We start from the raw sequence: 26392 nt of genomic DNA, 5'->3' as shown, positions 1-26392 counted from the left end.
AATAATCACTCTGCTCCACCTTGAAATAAGGTACTGTCCCTCCTGAGGTATGAGAATCACAGGAACTTGTCCCCATCCTACCAAAGGCCAGGAGTGGCGGGGAGAGAATCCTGGCTTCGGAGCTGCCTACTCTGTCTGAAGCCTGGCCATGCCACTCACTGGCTGTGTGACCTCAGGAAGTTACTTAACCACTCTGAGCACTGAGCACGGAGTCTGGCACAGAGCAGCCCCTTCCTATTCCCTTCTCACTCACATCCTCCTCCTTCAGAGAAGCCATCACTCCTGCCAACCCAGAGACACAAGTCATCTCTCCTTCCCGTGTATCTCTTCGGCCCTGTTTCATCAACACTCAAATGTATTGGGAGCTTTCCATGTGTCCGGCACAGTTCCTAGAGCTTCGCGGGTATTAAGTTGCTTTAATCCTCCTAATGATCCTATGGGCAGTGACCATTATTAATCCCATTTTATAGATGAGGAAACTAAAGTTCAGAGACATCAGCTATGGTTGCTACTATTCTTCTAACTGAAGCAGCAGCCTGAAGTCGTCAGGGACCTCGAGGCCTTGCTAGCGGACATGCTGTGCCACACAGGCCTCCCCCTGGGCCTGACAGACGCTCGGCCAGCCCTGCTTGCACACAGCGGGCCCTCCGGGTTCCCTCCCACACCCACGCAGCTCCCCCCACTGCCCCCCGCCCCCCCCCCCAGCGGAAACCTGCTGCCTGCGGCCCCTGGTTCTGCTCCAGAGAGCAAACCCCTTCAAAACTGTATTCAGAGCTCTCTCTCTCACACACACACTCACTCACGCCCACTCACAACCTCCCAGTCGCGTCACAGGCTGGACGATCCCAGCTCTTCCACAGCTGCGGGATCTTTCCCCATTCCAGGTGCTCAGCCATTTCCCTGGTTCCGCTCGTTCTCCAGTTCATTCATTCATTCGTTCACCCAGCCAGTAACGGGGCCAGGTCCACGGGTGGAAGGTGAGCAGAGCCGGACGGAGCGTCCGCCCTCAAGGAGCACTTCGTCTGCAGGAGAGAGACGCTGAGCAAATGAAAGCACAAACGCGCCACGCACAGAGCCCTGAGCGACAGGAAGGGAAAACCCGAACCCGGGAGGAGGGAGCACTTAGATCCCAGCAGAGGGAGCACTTAGATCCCAGCAGCCAGCGAGCGCTCGCCTTGTGCCAGGCCCTGTCATAAAGCCCATACATGCATTTGCTCGCTCACTCCTCGCCGCCGCCCTTGGAGTAGATGTGATTCTAACCCCGCTTTTGCACAGTGGAGGAAGATCCCACGTAAAAGGTGACATCGTGAAAGGTGACATCGTTTGCCCGGAGTCAGTAAGAAGGCAAAGAAGCGGTGGCGATAGGATTGAAGTCCAGTCTGTACTCTTAATCGCTATGTCACATTGTCTCTAAGAGGTCCAGAGAGGGTTCCTTAAGACCCGGTTCCCTAACTAATGACCCCCACGCAACATGCCAGCAGCAGTGGAATCAGCTGGGGCTCCCCCTGGCGTGCCCTGGACCCCACACTGTGTACCCTGGTGCCTTGTAGGCTTCACCGAGATGGTCATCATCCTAACTCCAGACCCTCGGCTTATTCTCCCACAAGAACAACCAGATGTCACCTTCAGATATTTGGCCTTTACCTTGGTTGGCTTCAAGGTGATTGGAGGGACTCCCAAAAGATGTGAATGGGGCCAGTGGCCAGCCCCTCCCAGCAGGACTTGTTTGAGACATGGCTTCATAATGGGACCAGGGAGCGGGCAGGAACAGCTCCAAAGTCTGAGAAACAATCACCCCAGGCCATCGACTGGAGCTCAGGAGATGTTGATAAGAATTTAGAGCTGACCAGCCAAATCCTCTCCTTGGAGTGTTATGGAAACTGAGGACTAGAGAGGACAAGTAGGGAGTCCCAATGTGACCACAGGGAGACACTCAGCGGAATCAACCCTAGAACCGATGCCAGCTCCCAACCCAGTGTTCAGGCCTCTGCAGCACACTAGCCCCCCCGAGATCCAGTGCTGGCCTCACCCATGCCGTGGTGGGGCGGGCAGGAGCCTATCCACAAGGTGGGAAAAAGAGGCTCAGGCCCCTGGGTGATAGGGAGCTCAGGACCCAGGTAAAAGATGCTTGGGCCGCAGGTGCAGCACGGTCCTGCTCTCTGCAAAATGATCAGTACAGAGGCTGGGGTAGGAAGAGTGAGAGGGGTGAGGGGCCACAGCTGGAACCTTCCCTCTGGGTGCTCCTCCCCAGGGACCCCACAGTGACTGTTTTCCTAGGAACATTGTGTTCAGGCTGTGAATCTTGGCTCAAGCACGCTACCCTGGCAGAGCTCCAGCTGCCCGTTTAATAATGTACAGCCAATTGGCCATTAACAGTAGATTTCAACAACAACAGAAAAAAGTTTGGTGGTTGTTTTTATTGTTATTGAGTTTTTTCTTCTTCTTCTTCTTCTGGGCAATTTATGGTGGTTGTGAAAAACAAGTCTTCTCTGGCTGGCATTGGGGCAACCGCAGTCTGCCCAGGATAAAGGATTCTGGCAGATTCCACCTGCCTCTGCCCACCCCTGCCCCACCATGCCCAGGCACCAAAGTGCCCGCTCCCACCTCCACACTCCTGGTGATGCCCTGGGCCAGCTACCCCAGGGGAGCAGGCAGCCATCCCGGCACCTGGGAGTTCCAGGGAGGCCTAGAAGGATGTGGGATGTGCTGGCAGGGGCGGAGAGAGGGCAGTTCTAAATGGGCCTGATGCTTCCTAGGAATTGCACACCCATCTGGCTGGAGTCAGGAGCAGAAGGTGGAGCTGGGGTAGCCCAAGCAGGTGTGAGGACCTAAGACCAGAGCCAGATGGCCAGCCCTCATGGGCAGAACTGGGAGAGGGAGTGAGGATCCTGGGGCCTGCCCACCTTGGGCCTATCCCTCTCCATCAGAAGAAGGTCAGGAGCCATAGTAGGATCGAGGCGCTCAAAAGCAGAAGTCTCATGGGAGGGTAGTTAAGACAAGAAGTGGAAACTCAGTCTTGTAAGAAGCTGCATGGTGAATAGACAGGTCCCAGGCTGTCTGTAGCCGAAGGCCTGGGTGAGAAAGGCTGCCGGCCTCTCCCTACCTCTCCAGCCTGGCAAGGCACTGCCAGAAATATGAGCCAGGCAGTGCGACATGGTGACGAGGGCTGCCAGGAGCTAGGAGACTGGGTCCTTATGGCTCCACCTGGCTCCCTGGTGACCCTGGGCTCATCTTGGGCCCTCTCTGGGCTTCCATGTCATCACCATGCCATGAGAGGAATCAGCTGGGCGTCTCCCATCTTGCCTGGGGATCCTAGCTAAAGAGGGACTCCCAAGGCCGGATGCGAGGCAGACAGAGGGGTGCATCATCAAAATGGCAATGATGATAATAATTGTAATGTGTTATTATTTATCAAGTAAGTCCTTAGTTATGTTCCAGGCACTAGATTTGTTTTCTCCCAATAACTGTGCTAGGCAGGTTCTATGATTATCACCATCAGGCAGAGGAGGCGACTGAGGCTTGTAGAGGTTAAGTCACTTGCAAGCTCACAAGGCTGGCATCTTGGATGCAGCTGGCTGACCACAGGCTCTTTACCATGCTGCCTTGGCAATTCCAAACAAGGGGAGTGGCTCAGATGCCACGTGCTGAGAGCCCCAGAAGCCCCAGCCTGCCCTGCACACCTGCCGGCTGTCCCCTCCTCCCCCATTCAGCCCCCCAGCCTCTCATCATGCCCTGGTGGGGTCATCAGCCTCCCCTCTGTCCTTTACTTCCCTCTCACTTCCTAGGTTCCCTTGGGGCTTCCCGCTTCCTCCAGCAGGGGTACACACAGACACACCCACACAACCATACACAGTCACACTTACTCATACGCACTCATGAATGGATGCATGCACAGGTACCCATGTACTACGCACGAGCGCACGCACTTCCGCTAATGCACACAGACACATTCGCTCCCACAAAGATGGAAATACATGTACAGATACACATGCACATTCTGCACACAGTCCCATGGTTAAAGGCCCCCGAAGATCCACACTGACACACACACTCATACTCACACAGGCACGTGGCCACACACATACTTACAGATGGATCCATGCACACACACACACACACACACACACACACGGATCCATGTCCACATCCCCATGCGTGCACACGCGCACGTGCACACGCACACTCACCGGCTTCAGCCACAGCAGGCTTATCGCAGACAACCGCGGGTGGTCTGGGCAGGCAGAACTGGACAGGTGTTTGCCATGCTACCCTGGTGGTTATTCCAAAGGCGAGAAGGCTGCTGGCTAATAATGCCGAAGTACATTCCTGGCCCGCGATAAGCAGCCCCAAGCATCCTCGGCACGTTCTGGCCTCAGTGTCTCACCCCTGTGGATTCCACCCACCCGCAGCGCCGTCCAGGAGGTGCTCCAGACGCTGGCGCCACCAGCACAGACACCTTGGCCAGGAGCCTGCCATGCTTCCCTCCACTCTGCGTCCCCCTCTCCAGGGACCCCAGGCTTGCTGTGGCTCTGTTTTCCCTCAGAGATATCCACACAGGAAAGAGAGGAGGTCTGTATTCATGCTGAGAAGTGGGCTAATGTACAAGTTGTCCTTCCTGCAGCCCAGTCCCTCCAGGCTGGGCAAACACACACCTCACACAGCCTCTGATACTAAACCTACGGGCCAGGGCAGAGTGGGGCAGCTTAGGGGTGCCCCTCCTGCTTGGGGGTGTTTCAGTGCCTCATCTCACCCCCTCTCCACAACCCAATGATGTCATTGCTATGGCCGCTATTTTGCAAGTGAAAGGACTAAGGGTCACTGAGCCCCCAAGGCTAGGAAGCAAGAGACCCAGAATTTGAGCCCAGGTCTTCCAACTCCTAAGCCAGAGCTCTTTCCACAACCTCGGATACCCCCACCCCTGGCTGACCCTTAGAATCACCTATTTTCAATGTCACTGGGTGGGTCAGGGACATCTCTGTGATCATTTTTCTCAGGGAAAAAAAAAAACTCATATTCATTACAGGTTCAGGAAGCAGGGTGCTCTCTGTAACACACATAGGCAATATTCCTACAAAGGGGTCAGGCATTGGGGGGTATCTGCAGTTGCCTTGAGGGAGGGCCATCCTGGGAACAGGGAACAGAAGAACATGAGCCCTCCAAACCCCTGAGTCACCAAGGGTTTAAAGGAAACTTGGTCAGGATGAAGGGCTGGGACTTGGGAACAAGGCAGGACCCCGAGGGTGACGTGAACACACAGAGTCCTGAACGGCACATGGACCCAGAAAGGGAAGTCAGATGGCAAAGAGACAGCAGTGGTGGAACCTGAGCTTCCCGAGGCAAGAGGCGGCAGGGGGAGAGGCGGCCGCGCACAGGGGCAGGGCTCCGGCAAGTCTCGCCGGACTCGTGATCCCAGGCAGCCCCTTCTTTCAGTCTCTTTCTCAGCCTGTAGCCCAACCCGAGTCCTAGGGCAGCAGTTCTAAAGTTTTTTCTCACACACACACACACACACGCGCACACACACACACACGCACACTCACGCCTAACTCTCAAGGCCCTCTTGGCAATTCAGTCAATTAGGTCAAGGGCCGTCATGGGCATTTCTCACATGAGAACAGTGAGGCCCAGAGAAGGGCTATGGCTTCCCCCAAAGGTGCCCAGAATCTCAGGAGAAAGCCAGGTAGAGGACCCAAGTATTCCCTTCCCAGGAGAGCTGAGGCATGAGGCCTCGGAAGGAAGCAAGGGGGAGGAAGGACACAGGCCCCGGGGGACTCTCTCAGCCCCAAGGATATGGGATCAGAGAAGATCAAGGCAGTGTCCCAAGCCTGAGGCCAGCGGACCAGTCTCAGAGGCAGGACCTTGGCTGGCAATGAAAGCAGAGGGCCCACGGGGTGGGGTCACGGAGGGAAACATGGCTGAAAAAGGGGGTGTATTTCCGCCAAGCCTTGGCCCATCCCCACTAGCCGTCCAGTAACACAGGCGTGTTTCCCAGAGCCACATGACCCCATGGCCAGCCCCTGGGGCACTGCCCACCGGCCCCCACAGCAAGCCAGGCAGCCTTACATGGACTTCTCGGAGACGCAGTATTTATCAGCTGAGGCATTAAGGAAGACAGGCACACAAGCTTCCCCCTCACTTCCCAACTTCACCCCAAGGTGCCTCTCTCTCCCCACGGCCTCTCTTTTCAGAGCCCTGCTCCTTCCTGGGGACAGGGAGTGGTAAGGCAAGCCAAGGCCAGAGAGAGGAAGCTGGTGATGGGAGAGCTGCTGAGCTCCAGATTTCACACCTGGCTAGACAGAGACCCCAGCTGGGAGTCTGGAGGGAAGCCTATACTGCAGAGATAGATGGAAGGGAGAGGAGAGGATCGTTACTGAAGAAAAAACGATCCCACATCGTCAGTTGATTGGCGAACAGACAGAGGCAATGGCATATGTAGATGCATGATTATTGTAGAGACAGAGAGGCCACAGCATGGCTTCCAAGGTCATCTGCTTCATTCCAACAAACCAACCCCAACAAGACATTTTTGAGATAATCAGGGAAAACCGAACACAGACTAGGTATTAGCTGCTCTTAAGAAATTATTATGATGTCGACTGTGATAATGGTATTGTGGTAATGTTAAAGTCCTTATCTATTAATGATACATACTGAAGCATTTACAGTGAAATGGTATAATATCTGAGACTGGCTTTAAAAACACTCCAGAAAAAGAAAGGGAGTGGGGGAACCGGGGACAGAGGAATCAAAAGCAGCAAAAAGTTTATGTTTGTTGAAGCGGGGGATAGGTACAAAGGAGTTCAGTAAACCCTTCTTGTTACTTCTGTATGTCTTAAATCTCCCATAATAAAGATGGGACTCCAGAACAAGGTTCAGCTGATCCATGTTTCCTAAACTGCGGCGTACAAGAGGATTTTCGCTGAAAACAGCGTGGAATGGTCATGACTGATACGGTACCACGAGGAAGGAGAACACGCCTCACGGAAAGCAGCAAACTCACCCCGCTCCCCCTGCAGGGATGCTGACACACAGTCCCACCACAGGAGTCATTTATCCACTGCGCAAACCAGCATCCGCACCGCGAATGGGCAGGTACGCCGCCGCCGAGACGTCGGCCACAAGGATGCACCAGGCTGCGCAGGTGGATGGCTGGGAAGGGGAGTGACGACAGTGAGGTGTGACAACTTCTGCTGCTTACCAAGGGCGGCTCCGGCCCAGTCCTGGACTTCCGTGCTCTCCAATCCCCACACAGCGCTCCAAGGTAGAGACATTATCGTGCCCATTTTACAGACGGGGAAACTGACTCATAGAGGACAAGTGACTTCTCAAGGCCCCAAGACCAACGGGTGGCAGAGCCAGGATTTATTTGAACCCACATCTCTCTGACAGCCAAGCCGGCTCGCTGAACCTCAAAGGCTGGCCGGTAACCAGCCGCGCAGTAGCATGAGGCCCGGCAGAGAGCTAAAGCAATGAAAATGCTGGAAAGGAAGCTGCACAACAGGCCTGGGGTGCCTGGGCAGTTGTCGCACAGAAGCGGCAGAAAGGGAAAGACGGCAGTGCGCTGGATGGAGGTCAGACTGCTCGGGGACCTGGAAGGTGGAAGTGGAAGGCTGTGGGCCTTGGTCAGCGCTTCAGAACATCACACTTCGGAGCTTCGGGCCGGAATTATACCAACTCGCTAGGAGAATGTAAAGTTATTCCACGCCTCCTGAAAGTTCTAGTTGCTAGTCGAACGTGTTTGATTAATAAAAATGGGGAAATGAGTGTAATTTCTCAAATTATGAGGTTCACAGGGAAATATTAATAAAAGAATCCTTCCATTGTTCATCGGAGCCTGAAATAGGCCTGAAGACAAAGCGGTTAGGGTAGTGCCCCGGAGAGGGCCGCCTGCTTGTCCAGGTTTCTAACATGACACACATAAGAGAGGAGGGGTAGATAATGAGGAACACGAACCTTCCTCTGCAAAGCTCTCAGCACCCAGGAGACCCCTATCCATCTCCCCTGGCAGCTCAGAGGCCCCAGGGAGGCCAGGCCTCTAAGTAACTCTTGCTTCCCATTCTTGCATCTTCTCGCAGGACCAGCTCCTGTGTTGTGGGCCAGGGTTAAGAGAGCCTAATGTTGCTGGTAGAAAGGAAGGGGGAAGAGAGGGAACTGGGCCACAGCAGCAGTGGTTCTGGCTCTGCCCATTAGTAGCTGTGTGTGGCTGGGCAAGAAGCTCGACCTCTCTGAGCCTCGAGTTCCCCACCTCCCCTCCCAATCTGTGCTAAAACTGGAATAATACTAATACTAACACTAACACTAACACTAACACTACCAACTTCTTCACAGGGCTGTTTCGAGAACTCAATGACATAATTCATGTAACATGCTTAGCATGGAACCTGGCGCCTAATTGCTTAATAAATGGTAACCACTATTATTATTATTATTATTATTATTATTATTATTATTAACTATCCTATCTGAGATCCGGAGTTCGGCCGTTCGGCATTCGAGGGTCTAATGAGACTGGATAGAAGGAAGTGAAGGAAGAAGCAGGGTGGGCAGCAGCAGGAGGACAAAGGAGGCCGAGAGGGGTGAATGGCAGCAGCCCAACCTCCTTCCCTCCAGGAATGCAGGACCGCGCTGGGGGTGGGGGGCCAGGGGAGATGCCTCGCCGCTGAGGTCAGGCCCTATTCAGAGCTGGCAGAGTGTTTATCATCCTTATGTGTGAAGGAGGTGGGGGAGGTGGGGGATGGAAGGGGGAGAAGCAGCTGCAGGGAGCAGGAGGAGGATTCTCTGTGGGGGAGAAACCCAGTCCTGCGCTTAAGGTCCCAGGAGACCCACCAGCCCTTCACTAACCCCCAGGGAGTGGGAGGCAGGAGGTGAGAAGGATTCGCACAAAGGAGAGCCCCACTCATCACCGTAGCCAGGAACAGGACATTTTCCCTACTATATGCACCATTTCCAAAGCTCTTCCCAGCAACACAGCAAGCTAGATGTTATTTTCATTATCCCCCCAATAAGGACACTGAGGCTGGGGCCGATCAAGCTCACTGCCCAAGGATGCTCACTGACATCAGGCCCATCTCCTGGATCTCATCACTGCCCCAGAAGCTGGGCTCACAGAGGTGGATACAGGGGTGGTGTGAGAACAGATGTGGTCTTAAGGGGGCACAGTTGGCCTGTGCTGTTTCTCTCCAGGTCAGTGCAAGGCAGGCTGGGACTCTGGGATTCTCCTTGCAGCTCAACTCATCATCCTGTTCCCTCCAGACACACACAGTTCAGGAAGGCTCTGCCCTCCCCTTGCCACTCACAACCACTTCTGTTCTTGAGATCCCAGGAAAGGGTTCCTAGTTGCTCCTTCCACCTCCTGGGGCACCTTCCTTGGCTCCCCACCACCTGAAGGCACCCCCTCAGAACTAACCCGAATCCCTCCAGCTGTGGTTTCAACCTGTTTCCTCTTAGATTGTTCCCCACGAGACCAAGAAAATAATCTGGTTACCCTCAGTTTCTGTGTCTGGTACCCACTTCCCTACTAAACCACCCTGGGCCTCATTTTCCCTGAATGGAAACAAGGAGGACAGTTGACATACAGGGAGGTGGGAAGAATGTCAAAACCCTCGCAGCAGGGGAGGTCTTTGGGGATCTATCCAGGGTTTTCCTCTTACATAAAGGCCCCTTACCCTAGTTTCCACATCTCCTTCTCCAGATCGGGAAAAGTAAGCCCTCTCACCTCTGCACTCCCGGCAGCCTAAATTACTTCAGGAACCCTGCGCTGTTAGAGAGCCTTGCTCAGCAGCAGCTGTGACCCGCCCCCCACCCCCACCCCCAACCCCCCACCTCCACCCCTGCAGGGTTCCAGCGGGTGGATGGCTGGGATGGAGAGAGCTAATGGTAAATAAAACAACGGGATCTTTCATCCTGTTTTATGCTCTGCTGGAACTAAAAAAGTAGTATCAGTCCCAGAAGGTCTCCCCGCATCTCCAATTATTCTTCGCCTAACCACACGATAGTTCACGTTTTCACGTACGAGCACGCGTGCGCGCAGGCAGGCACATGCGCCCATAGCCACAATTCCTGCCTGGGTTCTGTGGTTAACCCACTTTGGTCTCTGATTACCCTCTTCCAAACTGATCAGATCAGAGAGAGGAACTGCTGCTGTTAACACCACCTTAGTCTCCCCCAGAGGGGAGGGGTACCCTAGGCGTGTCCCCAGAGATTGGCTGCAAGTCCTGGAAGGTACCTGAAGCCAAAACCTGTGGAAGGGGAGTCCCACTCAGGCTTCCAAGGCAGGCATTTAAAATCCTTCTTCTGATTCCGCCCCCACCCTCCCCAGGACAATAACAATCCTCCTACCTAACAGCTAGAGGAGGAATTTGCCGAAACTCTCAGAGAAGGCAAAAATCAAAGGTCAATCTGAAAACTAAAGAGGTCTGGATCAGAATGGCACAGTTCCATCCTGAAACAGCCTAATGGGACCCATGTCTTCTTCCACCCACCCATGTTGACGTGTGGAAAGTAAATGACTTTCATGCTTCCCACAGAATGGGTGGGCGTGATGGTTAGTTTTCTGTGTCAACTGACTAGACCGCAGTGCCCAGTATTTAATCGAACACTAATCTACGTGTTACATGAAGGTATTTTGTAGCTGTGGTTAATATCCATATGAGCTGACCTTAAATAAAGGAAATTACTCTCCATAATGTGGATGAACCTCATCCAATCAGTTGAAAAGCAAAAAAAAAAAAAAAAAAATCTGAAGTTTTGTAGAATAGAAATTATACTTCAAGACTGCAACATCGACCCCCACCTGAGTTGCCAGCCTGCCTGCCTGCCCTACAAATTTTAGACTTACTGATCCCCTATCGGTTCCCTTACTCTGGGGAACCCTGATAGTGAGTAGATAAGAGAGATCAAATTCAGTAGGTCCTACTAACATAACATAAAGAAGCTCCCAATGGCAATAGCTGGATCAATTTGATCCACGAAAAATAATAATATTGGATTTTAACCTATAAAATAAAGTGCAGATCCAGGTTCCATACTGACATAAATAACTGAATAAACAAATAGGGAATAAGGGACAATTCTACACAGCAGAATTCCAATTAATAAATGTAGAAGAGATGATGGATATAAAAAATCAAATAAACCAAAACTCAGGGACATTCTGTAAAAAAAAAAAACTGATCAGTACTCTTCAAAAGTGCCAAAGTTACAAGAAGCAAAACGAGACTGAGGAATTATCCCAGCATGGAGGAGGCTAAGGAGACAGGACAATTCAATGTAGTATGGGATCCAAAACTGGATCCCGGATCTGAAAATGGGTAGTAATAGAAACTCTGGCTAATTTCTGCTAAGACCTGCAGATTAGTTAATAGCAGCAGATCAATGTGAATTTCCTGGTCTTGATAATTGTGCAGTGATTCTGTAAGATGTTAGGGGAAATTGAGCAAATAGTACATGGGAACTCTTTGCACCATTTTTGCATACTTTCTGTAAGTCTAAAATCACTGTGAAATGAAAGTTTTAGGTGGGTCCTAAAGAAGACACAGATTAGGGATTGGAATGAGAGCCAGAGGACAGGTAAAGAATGAAGACCTTGGAAGGGAAGAGGGATTCAGCCTGGAAAGGTCCCCAGATACATCAGGGAACCAGACAAGGGTTGATCAGACTAAGAGGACAGAGGCAGAAGAATGCAGACTTCTCGGAGAGCATAGCAAACAGACTTGGCCTAGGGACAAGGTGACACAGGTGGGTATTCCAGCTCTGTGATCATCACCTGGAGACAGCCAGACTCAACATCTAATACTAATAACCATGATGCCACCACCACAACCAGAGCTGTCACAAATCACTAGCTACTGTGCACCAGGAGCTAGAATCACTCTCCATGTCTAGCTAACTTAGTCCTCACCACAACCCTGCAGGAAGGTCTTTACGACCTTAGTTTATAGATGAAGAAATTGAGAATCAGTGCACTTCAGAAGATGGCCCAAGATCACTCAGCTGTAAGCAGGGAAGGCAGGAAACAAATCCAGTTCTGACTCCCAAGTTCCCAAATCTTAGAACAAAAGAGACCTTGACTGCCCCGCCCAGTCCTACCTCCCTCCTCACAGTGCAATAGAGCTACTGAGAGCTCACCATCTCACAAGACAACCTGGTCCAGTGGGGACTGCTCTATCTCCCCTGGAGGTTCAGGTGGGCTTAGTAATGAGGAACCTCCTCCACCCAACCCAACTGCAGCCTCCGCCCTGGGACTCCATTTGCAGGGATGCAATGATAATAATTGATGGTATTTATCTGTTGGCATAAGCATATTATATGCATTCGTTCATTTAATTCTCACAATCTTATGAGGCAGGGACTTTTTTTTGTTTTTTGTTTTTTTTTACTTTTACAGATCAGGAACCCAAGTCACAGAGAAGCTAAGCAACTTGCCCAATTACAGAGAGAGTGAGTGTTGAAGAAAAGTAGGACGTGGGGTCGGATTTCTCACCACACCACCTCCCGGTCAGACTCCCCTCAAGGCTCTCCCAAAGTCTGGGTTCAATTCCTGGCTCCCAGTTCTACCACCTTCCTGGCTGTGTGAGCACGTTGCTCAACCATCTCAGCCGGTTCCTCCTCTATGCCCCAAGGGATTACAGTAATGCCTACCTGTTAGTGTTGTTGTAAGGATTAGATTAAACAGATCCTGTCTGTGTAAAGGTAGCAGATCTTTGTAAACCTAGAATTCAAGCCGGTGTGATTTTCCCAGTACAGGAGAGGGCACTGGAGCTTTTCTGTTGCTCCTCCAATCACTTCTGACCCATGAGTGACCTTGCTTCCTTGAACAGAACCTGGTTTGAACCCAGACACCTCTGGACACACTCACTTGGGTTCCCTGGACCAGCAGCCGGAAACAGGCCAGGGGGTTAATCTGTGACTTGCTCTGTGTTCCGCTGTGCCCTGGGACATGCACACCCCTCTCCTCCTAACACCCCCTGCTAACATCCCTGCCTGCCGGCTGCAGGGCACAATTGGCCAAGTCACTCATCAGCCAAGGGCCAGAACCCTCAGAGAGAAGGAGGGTGGCCTCATAGGTTCTGGGCAGGGCAAAGCAGAGAAGAGGATGTGGGGCCAGCAGGTGACCACAGGGGACCAGCAGGTTATGCAAGTGGAAGACTCAATAAGTTGGGGGCGGGGAGGACAGGTAAGGGAATGTGGGCCATGATCATTCTCAGTTGCCAGGCCTGCCGGCTGGTAGATTTCTAAAGGCACTTAGCTGTTCGTTATCCTTGGGTCTCAGAATACTAGAATAAGAGTTATCATCTATTGAGAAAGAGCCTATCCCATGCCAGGATTTTACTTACATTTTGTCTAATCCTCACACCAATCTTGCATAGTTGTCTGATATCAATGTCACCATTTTTATGCCAATGAGGAAACCATATTTTTGAGGTTGAGTGACTTGTCTGATATAACACAGCTCAGGTAAATGGCAGAGCCAAGATCTACCTGAACCCAAGGCCAGAGGGGGCTCCAAATCTATCAGGCTCCCTCTCAGGGCATCCAGGCTCTGGAAATGGTTCTAAGTCAGTGTCTTGGAGGCTCAGAAGGTTAAGACTGAGTTTTGGCCTCCAGGGAGTGCCAAGTAGAAGAAAACGCTGGGTTCTCCAGCAGCATCTCAGGGTCCTCCTTCAGGACGTGCAAAGGCAGGTACCCCCAAGAGGCAGGGAACTCCAACTCCTAGTGGACTGTGGGAGAGACCATGCCCCAGGAGGGACACCCACCTCTCCCTCATTCCCTCTTCTTAGCCAACTCCAGCAAGCCCTGCAAACCCCCAAGATAGAAGCAAAAAGCCTCCAGGGAGGCCGGTGTGGGCCAGGGGTTCATGAGCCAGTCAGCCCTTTCCCTCCCATGGCACTGACAGGGATCCTGATCAGTACTGGCCCCTCTGCCCTCCTTGGGAGTGCCCACCCTCCTCTTTCCTGACTCCTCCAGTCTCTCAGATGCAGCAAACCACGCCCGCCCCATGTGATGTTGACATAGCCCCAGAGTCAGAACTGCCGAAAAATATGAGACCTTTTGGGAGCCACATTCCAGGAAAATGAGAAGCCAGCCACAGCTCAGTGTCACTTACCTTGCCCCCTCACTGTGATGGGGAGCAAGGGGTGTGTGTGTGTGTGTGTGTGTGTGTGTGTGTGTGTCCGTGTGTCTGTTTGCGACATACTCCAAGCCGACTTATTAACCTCTGAAGTTCCTACACTCTATGACCACAGAGAGAACTTTAAGGAGATTGGGGGTGGGGGGAGTGGTCGTTACAACTTTTTATAAAACTTTTATAAAACGGAGAGGAAAATGGTTTCTCACCCAAGATCGACCTCATCCTTGAACCCCACCCCTGGGGAAGCAGAAGCCAGCAGAGGCCAGAGGAACCAGTGGCTTCCTGGGGCTCTGCACCCACTAGAGCTGAGGGGATTCCAGGGGCAAACACGAGTTACTCGGTACTGTCAGGGGACCCTAGCATCAGCATTATTGGGAGGGGTAGATAATAATGCAGATGACCAGGCCCGAACCCAGATCCACTGAACCGAAGTGGCAGGGACATGTTTAATAGGCTCACCAGGTGAGGCTGAAGCCCACGAACGGGAGATGCAAAGGAATGGTGACTCGTGTTCTTCCCCTTGGAAATCATAAAACAAGCCAAAGGAACAGAAAGTAGAGCCTAAAGTGGAACGGGGAAGATCCCCTGCTGTCGTGAGAATCCGTTTGGCTTTAGAGCTGGACATTCAGACCTGAGCTGGAAACTCCGGTTCACTGCCTGTTAGATGTACTGGTGCAAAGCATTTCACCGCAATTTTCTCATTTGACAGTACAGCCAATTACATCTGCTTTATGTGTGGTTTTTCAATGATTCAATGAGATGAGTATCCAGTAGCCACCATGCAGAGGGCACTCAATAAACAGTGGCTATAAACAAAGCGATTACAATGAAAACCCCTGTAAGAGAGAAAGTAGGTTCTTTGAAAAGGTTAACAAAGTTGACAAAACTTTAGCTATATTGAAAAAAAGAAAAAAGAGAGAGAAGACTCAAATTACTAGTCTCAGGAATGAAAGAGGGTACATTACTACTGACCTTACAGAAATCAAAAAATTTTGAAAAAATACTATGAACAATTGTACGTCGATAAATTAGATAACTAAGATGATATAGACAAACTCCTAAAAAAATACAAACTACCAAAACTGACTCAAGAAGAAATAGAAAATTTGAATAGAACTATAACAAATTGAATTAGCAATCAAAAAACTACCCACCAAGAAAAACCCAAGCCCAGATGGCTTCACCTGTGGATTCTGCCAAACATTTAAAGAATTAATATCAATTCTTCACAAACTCTTCCAAAAGCTGGAAGAGCAGCAAACACTTCATTCTACAAGGCCAGCATTACCTTGATATCAAACCAAAGACATTACAAAAACAAAAAAAAAGGCCCCTCTATCTTATGAATAGAGATGCAAAAATCCTCAGTAAAATGCTAGAAAGAGAACTCAGAAACATATAATAAGAAGAATTCTATACCATGACAAAAATGGGATTTATCCCAGGAAGGCAAAGTTTTTTTAACAACTAAAAATCAATTAATGTCAATAAATAATTATCAAGAATAAGATAGGATTTCTGTTCTTGCCACTTCTAAACAGCAATAGACTTGTGGTGCTAGGAGGACAATTAGGGGAGGGAGGGAGGGAGGGAGGGAAGGAAGGAAGGAAGGAAGGAAGGAAGGAAGGAAGGAAGGAAGGAAGGAAGGAAGGAAGGAAGGAGATAAAAATGTTCTAATATTGACTGGTGATGGCCATGCAACACTGAATACACACACACAAAAAAAACATTGAATTGTACACTTTGAATGGGTGAGCTATATGGTATGTGAATTATACCTCGACAAAGTTGTTAACAAAAAAAAAAAAGAGTAAGAGAGGCCTTTGGCCCCAGAGAGCACTATAACACACTTGGCACTGTGCTCAGTGCGGAGCAAGACAGCAAGAACAGAGATGGGTCTTCAGAAGTGGTAGACCAGCATTTCTCAAATGTGGCTGCAAAGGAGACTCACCTGGGAAGCTTTTATTTAAATCAACTTTACTGAGATATAATTTGTATACAATGAATGCATCCTTTTTAAGCACAGAGTCCAATGAGTTTGACAAATGTACAAATCTGCATAACCACCACCACAATCAAGAACATTTCTATCACTCAAAAAAAAGTTCTCTCAGGTCCTTTTTCAGTCAATTTTCCCACCACCTCCAGTTCTAGGAAACTCCTAACGTGTTTTTTGTCACGATAGTTTTGCCTTGCTGAGAATTTCATAAAAATAGAATTATCCAGTACCTCCTCTTTGTGTCCGGCTTCTTTCACTCGGCACAGTATTTTTGAGATTCATCCACATCTTGTGCATAACAAGAGTTCATTCTTTTTTATTACCGAGTGCTGTATTCCACTGGGCCATTATATCAGAATTTTTCTGTCCATCCACCTGTTACAGAATTTGGCTTTCTGCAGTTAGGGGCTATTGTGAATAAAGCTGCTATGTCTATTTATATACAAGTCTTTTTGTAGCCATGTTTCTAGTTCTCTTGGGTAATCACCTTAGAGTGGGAATGCTGGGTCATATGGCAAGTATATGTTTAACGTTTACAGATCAGACTCTTTTCCAGAATGGTTCTACCATTAGACACTGGTTACCACTTTTTAAAATCCCAACACACAGGTTATGCCCCAAAACAATTAAATCAGAATCTCTAAGGAGTAGGACCCAGGCATCAGTATTTTCTAAGCACCCAGGTGATTCTAATGTACAAATAAGGTCTCAGAGTCTGCTATAGATCTCAGGTGCCCTGAGGCAAATAAACAAGCAAAAGACACATTATATTCACCTCCTTGATTTCCTCACTCTTTCTTGATAATGGCAAGAAAGAGAAACAAAACCTATGCAAGTGTCCAGTCTTGACACAAGGGCCCTCGGCAAGCTTTGTTGGTCTCACAAATTCTCCCCACCTTTTATAAGTTAGGAGAAGACAGAAGGAATACAAAATAATTAATATTAGCAACTTTTGACCACTTAATTTTGAGGGTGGCATTCTCAGTACTCATGAGAGCCCTACAAGATAGGTCCTACTATAATCCCCATGTTATAGATGAGTAAACTGGGGCTCAGAGAAGTGACCTAACTTGCCCAAGGTCACACAGCCAGTTAGTAACATAGTCGGGATTTAAACTCAACATTCTGTCTCCATTGCCAAAGAGCTTACCAACTCCACTGGGCTCAGAGCAATTGATGGGTACTGGGGCCATGAACTCTGGTAGAAGGAGAATACAACAAGCCTCCAACACAACTGTGAAGGAAGGTCGTAGGTGTGTTTATGAGAGAGCAGGAAAGGTGATGTGTAATGGGACTGAAAGGTGGTGGTTAATTATGGGATTTCCTTTCCTTTCAAGCTTAAAGAATGGGATTTAAACCCCTTTGATACAGGGGAAGAGACCAAGTAATTGCTGTAGTCTCCTCCCTCCCCCCACCTGGTACTTGAGACAGGGAGGTCCCAGGGCCTGGGACGAAGGTAGAAAAGAGCTAAAAGAGGTGACAAGGAACTACCCAAAGGATGAAGGATGCCTGGTCAAAAATTCACGTCTTGTTCTTTCATTTAACTCTCATCTGAACTGGAATGAACAATGAGCATTTTGCTGGAAAGAGCTGCTCTTGTCAGCTGGGACTACTATTTCAAAACAAGGGGCAAATCAGGAGCGAAAAACAGTGTTTCTCAAAAACGAATCTGGGAATTAGAGGAAACGGTGTGGGCTACACAGGCACTCTTATCTTTGCAACTTTTCCGTAAATCTAAAACAACTCAAAATTAAAAGTCTCCTTAAAAATAATAAATAAAATGTACCCGGTAGAAACAAACACAGAGAGGCAGCCAAAATGAGGAGGCAAAGAAACATGTCCCAAATGAAAGAACAAAACAAAACTCCAGAAAAAGAACTAAACAAAATGGAGATAAGCAATCTACCAGATACAGAGTTCAAAACACTGGTTATAAGCATTCTCAATGATCTCAGTGAGAATTTCAATACGGAGATAGGAAACAAAGAGAACCAGTCAGAAATAAAGAACACAAAAACTGAAATGAGGAATACATCAGAGAGAATCGACAGATTAGATGAATCAGAGGACTGAATCGGTGATTCAGAAGATAAGGTAGCAGGAAATCATCAGAACAGCAAAAAAGGAAAAAGAATCCAAAAAATGAGGATAGTTTAAGGGACCTCCGGGGCATCAAATGTAACCAACATTTGCATCATACAGGTTACCAGATGGATAGGAGAGAGTAAGCAAAGAAAAATCTATTTGAAGAAATAATAATGGAAAACTTCCCTAACCCGGCAAAGAAAATAGACCTACAAGCCCAAGACACGCAGAGTCCCAAACAAGATGAACCCAAAGAGGCCCACACTAATACACATTATAATTAAAATGCCAAAGTTTAAAGACAAAGTGAGAATCATAAAAGCAGCAAGAGAAAAGCAGTTAGTTACCTACAAGGGAGTTCCCATAAAACTGTCAGCTGATATCTCAACAGAAACTTTGCAGGCCAGAAGGGAGCGGCACAAAGTATTCAAAATGATAAAAAGCAAGGACCTACAACTAAGATTATTCCACCCAGCAAAGCTATCATCTAGAATCGAAGGACAGATAAAGAGCTTCACAGACAACAAAAAGCCAAAGAAGTTCATCAGCACCAGTATTACAGGAAATGTTAAAGAGACTTCCTTAAAAAGGGAAAAAATATGAATAATAAAATGGCAATAACTACACATCTATCAATAATTACTTTAAATGTAAATGGATTAAACGCTCATTTAATCCATTTACAAGACTGAATAGATAAGCAAACAAGACTCTTAACAAATGCTGCCTAAAAGAGACTCACTTCAGATTGAAAAACACACAGACTGAAAGTAAAGGGATGGAAGAAGATATTTCACAAAAATAGAAACAGAAAAATAAAAGCTGGAGTAGCAATACTTACATAAGACAAAATAGACTCTAAAACAAAGGCTATAATAAGAGACAACTCAGTAATTCCACTTCTGAGTATATATCCAAAGAAACCCAAAACACCAATTCAAAAAGACATATGTATCCATATGTTCATCAGAGCATTATTTACAATTGCCAAGGTATGGAAGCAGTGTAAGTGCCCCTCAATAGATGAATGGATAAAGAAGTGGTGCATATATACAATGGAATTTACTCAGTCATAAAAACTAATGAAATCTGGTAATCTGTAACAACATGGATGGACCTAGAGGATGTTATGCCAGTGAAATAAGTTAGAAAAAGACAAATATACGATTTTACTTATATGTGGAATTTGAAAAACAAAATAGATGAACAAACAAAACAGAAACGAACTCACAGATACAGAGAATATTTTAATGGCTGCCAGATTGGGAGGCGGGTTGGGGGATGGGTGAAAGAGATGAAGGAATTAAGACGTACGTACAAATCGGTAGTTACAAAATAGTCACGGGGCTGTAAAGTACAGCATAGGAAATCTATATAGCCAATAACATTGTAATAACTATGCGTGGTGTGAGGTGAATACTACATTTATTGGGGTGGAAGTTTATATAAATGTCTAATCGCTATGTTGTGCACTTGAAAGAATGTAATATTGTATGCTAACTATAATTTAAAAATAAATTTAAATAAATGTAAATAAAAAATAATTTTAATTTTAAAAAATTAAAATAAAATAAAATGTACCTGGAGGTTGTGGAATCACATAGCAGGGGAGTGAGGAGAAAAAGCAAAACAGAAGAAAATCTGTTGTGTATATACACACGGCGCATGTGCTAAAATAAAAGTGGAAGACAAATCCTGGGCCATTCATTTTAAATCCCCAACAGGAGAGAAACAATTGGGGCCAGATAAGAACCCCTACGCAACATAAGGTAGGGACTAGGGAGGCTTAGAATTTGCTTCCTTCAGGAGACTTAGAAGGAGCCCTGGGGAGTTCGGGTTTCAACTACAGTGAGTCCTGGGGCCTGGCCCAGCTCCTTTTTCCTATGCATCTGTTTCTCTCCCTCGCTCTCATTCTCTCTTCCTTTCTCACCTGCTCTCCACCCACTTATCCCAGGGCAGCGTCAGAATTGAATAGAAAGCCACTATGCTCAGATACCCTCAGCCAAAGGGGTAACCCTCCCTCTACGTCAATTTGAGATCTATAAAATGGGGCGACCATGAGCCTTGCCCACCTCACAGAACTGAGAAAGTCAGTGAAAACATTTTGTATATTCCAAAGTTCTGGGTAGACGCAAGCGATTCAATATTCAGAACCGATCTGTTCATAGCAGCCCCAAACTGGGAAGAGCCTAAGGTGGCAATCGACAGTGGAATGGGTAGATAAATTATGGTTGATTCAGCACAGGAACATAACATAGCAATAGAAAGAATGAGCCACTGCAACACCCAAGAACATAGGTGAGCCTCCCAGATATAATAAGATCGAGTGAAATAAGCCATAAACATACTGGATGATTTAACTTAATATTCAAAAGGAGGTAAAACTAACCTCTGATGGTACAAGTAAGAATAACGATTACTTTGGGGGGGATATTGACTTGGAGGGGACCATATGGGCTGCTTCTGGGGTGCTGAAAATCTTGTAGATCTTGATCTGATTCATATACATATACCCATTTGTCAATTTATATACTTGACTGTATGTGAGTTACATCCCAACTAGAAAATGTAAATGACTAGAATTACTATAGGAGTATCTCTGTGTCAAAGGATAGAGATGCTTTTTGGAGAATTTTAAAAATGGTTTCACTGTTCCTTCTTTCCTGTTCTCATGTGCACCACCCCTCCCTCAGCCTCTCCCCATAGAAACCTTTCGCTTCTCAACATTCTTTTATTCTCCTCTTTTACTCCTTCATTGGAACCCCTACTTTGGGCCAGGCACTATTCTAGAAGCTGAGAACGCAACATACCTCTCTACCCTTATTTGTGCAATAAACACGTATTTAACATCTACTCTGCACCCAGCACTGAGGCCCCTCCTCTACCAGCACTGAGAATTTTCTCTCAAGCAGGTCCAAGTGGCAAGGAACAGGATATCTGGGCTCCTTCCCAGTCTTCGCCTGTGGTTCCAAAAAAGGAGAAAGGTGCTATTATATGCCAATGTGCATTTAATCCTCTAAGACAGGGTTCACATAGCTGGAAGGCAGCAGGGATAGAGTTCAAACCCAGGTATGTCTGATTCCCACTCCCCTCCTGTGGCCTCCCAGACGCCGGATCAGCCTAGTCCTCTCTGGGCATCTGTGGCTATTGGCCTCTGAGATCTCACCCATTGATTCTTGCCTCCAGGTATTCATGTCCTTCTATAGGCCCCTTCCACACTCAATGAGAATGACCCGTGTAACCAATAGGATATTGTAGAAATAACAGTGTTTGTTTTTCAAGGCCAGGATATAAAAGATAGGTGGCTTCCATTTTGCTCTTTCTTGAATCACCCACTCTGAGGAAGCCAGCTGCCATGTTATAAGGACGCTCAAGCAGCCTTATGAAGAAGCCCATGTGACAAGAAAGTGAGACCTCCTGACAACAGCCAGCCCACACTTGCTAGCCACATGAATGAACCACGCTGGAAGGGGATCCCCCAACCCTAGTCAGGCCTTCCGATGACTATGACCCACCCAGCAACTCCAGGCCGGAACCATCCAACTAAGCTGCTCCCAAATTACTGACCCAAAAAACTGTATGAAATAATGTTTGTTGCTGCTTTAAGTTATTAAATCTGGGGCTACTTTGTTATATTGTATTGCTACAGATAAATAATACAGGCCTTTCTCCAAACCATGGGTTCATGCTGCAGTGACGGTCTAGAAGTTGGCATAAGAAGGCAGCATCCAGAACAGCCACTTACCGCCACTTACCAGAGGGGTGAATTTAAGAGAACAGAAGATCAACCTCTGCAAGAAACCCCCAGGGTGTGAGAAAAGAACCATAAACTAAAGAGACCAAGCACAGCAGAAATTCTGGCCCTTTCTTCCTAGAAATTTCTCACACACGTCATCTATCTCAGTACAGTAAATGGAACCACGTGCACCCAGTGGCTCTGGCCAAAACCTGGGAGTCATCCTTGAGCCCATTCTCTTTCTCACACCCAACATCCCAGTCATCAGCTAGGCTCTGGGCTCTACCCTGGAATGCATCCCAGACCTGGCCCCTTTCTCATGGTCTTTCCTGCCTCAGACTAATCCACCAGCCTCGCTCACTTGAGCAACATCAGTGGCCCATCTCCCGATGCCTGCTCAAGGCCAGAGTGGCCTTCTCAAAGTAGAGATTAGATCCAATAGAGGTATTTGAGCATACCCTCCAGGGCTCACTACTCTCTACCAGTGGACTTGTTTCAAGCCTGACAAGCTCATTTCACCTCAGGGCCTTTGCACTTGCTCTTTTTATCTCTTAGGTCATCGTGTAACATCAGCTGGGTCTCATCTTACCCAACACTTCCTCTGAGAAGTTTTCCTGGGCCACCCGAGCCTAATCCTTCTCTAATTCACTGTTCTAACTCAATTCTTTACATGACTTGTTTGCCTATTTATCGTCTATCTCCCCTCTTAGAATGTCAGTCCCATGAAGGCGAAGGCCTTCCTTACCTGTCTTGTTCATCTTAGAACAGTATCTGGCACACAGAAAGTGTTCAGTAAACACTTGTTTAATGAGCTCTGTCTCAAGGTAGGGGGATGGATGAGAGGACCTCCAAGTTGACCTGGTTATAACACCCAGAGGATAGAGCTCTGCTGTGTGCTCTGGGGTTCACGTCACCCTTCTAGGCGAGAGGAAAGGGCAGGGCAACAGTAAGAACTGTGGCTTATGGGGGAGACTTGCCAGCTGGGTGTAACTCACACCACCAGTGGGTTCCATTTCCTATAGAGGAAAATCCTATAACAAGCCCCATCTGTCTATCCGGCCACTGCCCTGCCAGACCACCTCTCCCCTCCTGGTTGGCCTTGGCTGGGCAAAGCAGGGTTGCTGAGCTCAGTGTATCCTGAGCTCCCAGTACCTGCCAGAATTGCCAGGCAGGCTACAACTCCCTGCTCCATCCCACCCTCCAAAAGTCAACTTTGGCACCCCTGTCTCCACACAAGAGGCGGCTGTACAAGAGGCCAACTTCTGTCACACCTCTCAGCGTCTCTGGGCCCCCTATTGGCCCTACTCAGAGTCTTCACTGCCAGTTTCTAACCATATCTGCTGCTGTAAGAGAAAAAAAGGCAAAGGTGTGGGGGGGGGGGGCGGTTAGTGAGGATCAAGAAATGTCTGCTGGTCGGCAAGATGGTACAGTCAGAAGGAAGCACAAAGGCCCAGGGACAGAAATGGGTGAGGAATTATACCATGAGTCATTCGACATTTGGATGCCTCAGTTTCCTTATCTGTAAAACAGAATCCTTTGGCCTGTTTTATGCTCTCATGGAATTAGAAGAATAAAATCAGATAATGCAGTGAAGTGCTTTCTAAGGCCTAGGGCACTGTACAAATGTTGGTTGTTACTAAGAGAAACAGGTGCAGATAAGGAGGTAGGGAGGGGATAGACTGGGGAGAAGCAAGAACACCAGAAGATTCTGGGATCAAGGGTGGAAAAAGTCTGCTCTCGATGAAGAGAACACGGAGAGAGATAGAGAGAAGCAGAAACTCACTCCCCACCTGGAGAAGAAAAGGCTGAGAAGTGTGAAGGGGAAGGAAGACAAGGAAGACGAGAGAGAGGCAGAAACTGTACAGATGTGCCCACTGAGAGCCAGGCCCTTTGCACCTCTGCTAGAGAACACTCCAACCCGGAGTTTACAGGTGGGGAGATGCCCCCGGCAGGGCTGTGCACTTTGCTTGAGCAAGGTCACTCAGGAGGAAGTGGAATCTCTCACACACCTGCCTGATCTAACAGCACCCTTCTTTGAAAAAAATATTTGGCCCTGAGCTACAAACTGATAATAATTGCTATGTTTCTGAGTGCCTACTATGTGTCAGGCACTGTGCGGGGCACTTCCCACACATTATCACAGCTCGTCCTCATAATAACTTCTTATTCCCATCATCTTTGAGAGGTTACATGACTGGCCCAAGGTCACTCAGCTATTAAGAAGTAGAGCATTAGATGTGCCACATTCTACACCTCAACTACTAAATGCTCCTTTTTGAGGTATCCTCCTTCCTCCTTCCACTCACTGAACTCCTTCCAAGAACACCGAGTGTGAGCAGCAAAGGCTGGGGTGAGGGGGCAGGGCGGATATAAGCAATAATAGGGACAACGCAGAAATTGGCTGCATACGAAAGATTAAGGCCAAGCATTTTCACCTCCAGAGAGTTCAGCACACCAGACAGAACAATTTCCTTCCCAAATAATCCTTCATAATCCAACCCTTCCCCACCCCCCACCTCCCATTACTCCAAGAAGCCACCACCAGCTGATCCGTCATTCCTCTGTCCTGGCCTGAGAGGATGCAGCAGGGGCCCGGCAGCCTGACCTACGAGGACCCAACACTCCCTGGTCTTTTGGCCACAGTTTTCCTCTCCCACAAAGGTCAGCCTGGGGAAATGGAGGACCAAAGCGGGATCTGGCCAGTAGAGAGTAGGATGGCAGGTCAGGAGGTTCCAGGCCCAGGGCAACCTTGACCTCTGACTCTTTCCCATTTCATCCCCACTTCCCCCATCTATCCCCTTCGCTCTTGAGGTCCCGTGGTTTTGGACTCATCCCGAGTTATTCTAAGCTGCCCAAATTGGGCCAACTAGGGCTCTGTGTGGCCTGCAAGGTAATTGAACTACAACCCTCTCCCAATTGAACTGCATCCCCCTCCCCCTCCAGACTCCCACCCCACCTTGAAAACTAGGGGAAATACCTTCAAAGGCCTCTCTGTCTCTCGAAGCTCGGCTCCCCACCAGCCAGCACCTCCAGCAGCCGCCCAGACTTCGCGCCGCGCCCCCCACCCCATCCTCCTCGCTCGCCCACCCCGCCCCCCGGCCCTCGCCTTCACCTTGACCTGAGCCCGCTCCCGGGGAAGTTTGCATAAACAAAGAGAAGAGGAGGGGACGACCCCGGGCACCGCCCCTGCCCCCACTGGCGCCCCCACCCCCACCTCCCGTCCCAGGACCCCGAGAGGATCCAGTCCCCAAGCCTCCCGCGGGGCCAGCTGCCCCACGGCCCCTTACCTTGGCCTGGCATTTCCGATGACAGGAGAAGCTGCAGACTGCAAGAGGGCGAGACACAGAAAGAAAGTTTAGCCGCGAGGTATGAAATGGAAACTCCGGCGAAATCTCCTCCCACCCCGCCCGCAATCGCATTCGGGAGGGAAGGAGGGAAGAAGGGAAGGAGGGAAGGAGGGACGCAGAGAGGAGGGGGCAGAGGGGGCGGCTGCCGCGGTTCCCGGGGCCTGCGGGGCGGGGACACCCGGGACGGCGGACCTGCGGGGCCTGGCCGGCGCTGAGCCCCCATCGCCAGAGCCCCTCCAGCAGGAGCGGGAAGGTGGGAGGAGCTGGGGGAGGGAAGGGGACCGAGTCCTCTGCTGGATCCTTGCCAGGGGCAGAGGTGGCCCGACCCAAGCCCCATGGCAGCGGCTCCAAGAAATAAGGGGCGGCCTTCTCCCCTTTCAGCACACATCAGGCAGGCACGGGAGCCACCATTACGTCCATTCTCCCCCAGACGCACAGACTCAATTCATGGCCCAGGAGAGGATCATGCACACACACATACACATTTACACCCATACACACATAACCACTTACACTCAGCCATACGGGCACACATAGCATCACACACCCACACTCATGCCAAGGAAAAACCTCTGACGGGGGCGGGGTACCAACACACACAGCTTCATGGGAGACCGTCAGAGTGCAGCCTGACACAGACGTGGGGACACAGACATGTGGACAGAGGCTCACACTCACAGATTTCACTTGCATGGCTTGAAACACACACACACACACACACACACTCGACTTGCTACTTACTCCCTCCCACTACCAGAAGCTGGAATCAGATTTCCTAAGGGGTTCCCACAGCCTGGAATGCCCCAGCCCTGCACAGCCCACCTACAGGGCTCCCCACCCAGGGGGCTTTGTGGTCCCCTCCCACCCAGTCCCGTCCCACAGATGGGGTGAGGGGTCCGTGAGCTGAGTTTCTGCACAGAGTTGGCCTTGTTGGCTGCCAGGGCCTGCTGAGGCATGTGGGTTGGGGGCACTGGGGAGGGGGAGGCAGGGGAAGCACCCTGACACCAAATCCTGGACAGCCACAGCCCCTGGCCATAGCTGGCTTACCCGCCTCTTGGATCTAGTTCTCCCAACCCCTTTCCCGCTTTGAGCCAATGTGG

General features: G+C 49.2%; 1 protein-coding gene across 10 annotated transcripts in view; it reads right to left on the bottom strand.

Moving 5' to 3' along the window:
* TNS1 (tensin 1) overlaps positions 1-26392 on the bottom strand; it is a 187007-nt gene that overhangs the window by 138081 nt on the left and 22534 nt on the right. For all 10 annotated transcript variants that reach the window (XM_016156683.2, XM_016156676.2, XM_016156675.2 and 7 more), the window contains one exon: positions 25233-25270. In XM_016156683.2, coding sequence (XP_016012169.2) covers positions 25233-25270 — 38 coding nt within the window. The remainder of the gene's footprint in view (positions 1-25232; positions 25271-26392) is intronic.

Source organism: Rousettus aegyptiacus, unplaced genomic scaffold (assembly GCF_014176215.1).
Source record: "Rousettus aegyptiacus isolate mRouAeg1 unplaced genomic scaffold, mRouAeg1.p scaffold_m13_p_2, whole genome shotgun sequence".
NCBI lineage: Eukaryota > Metazoa > Chordata > Mammalia > Chiroptera > Pteropodidae > Rousettus > Rousettus aegyptiacus.
The sequence above is the reverse complement of the archived record's forward strand: the minus strand, read 5'-3'. Positions and strand labels throughout refer to the sequence as shown.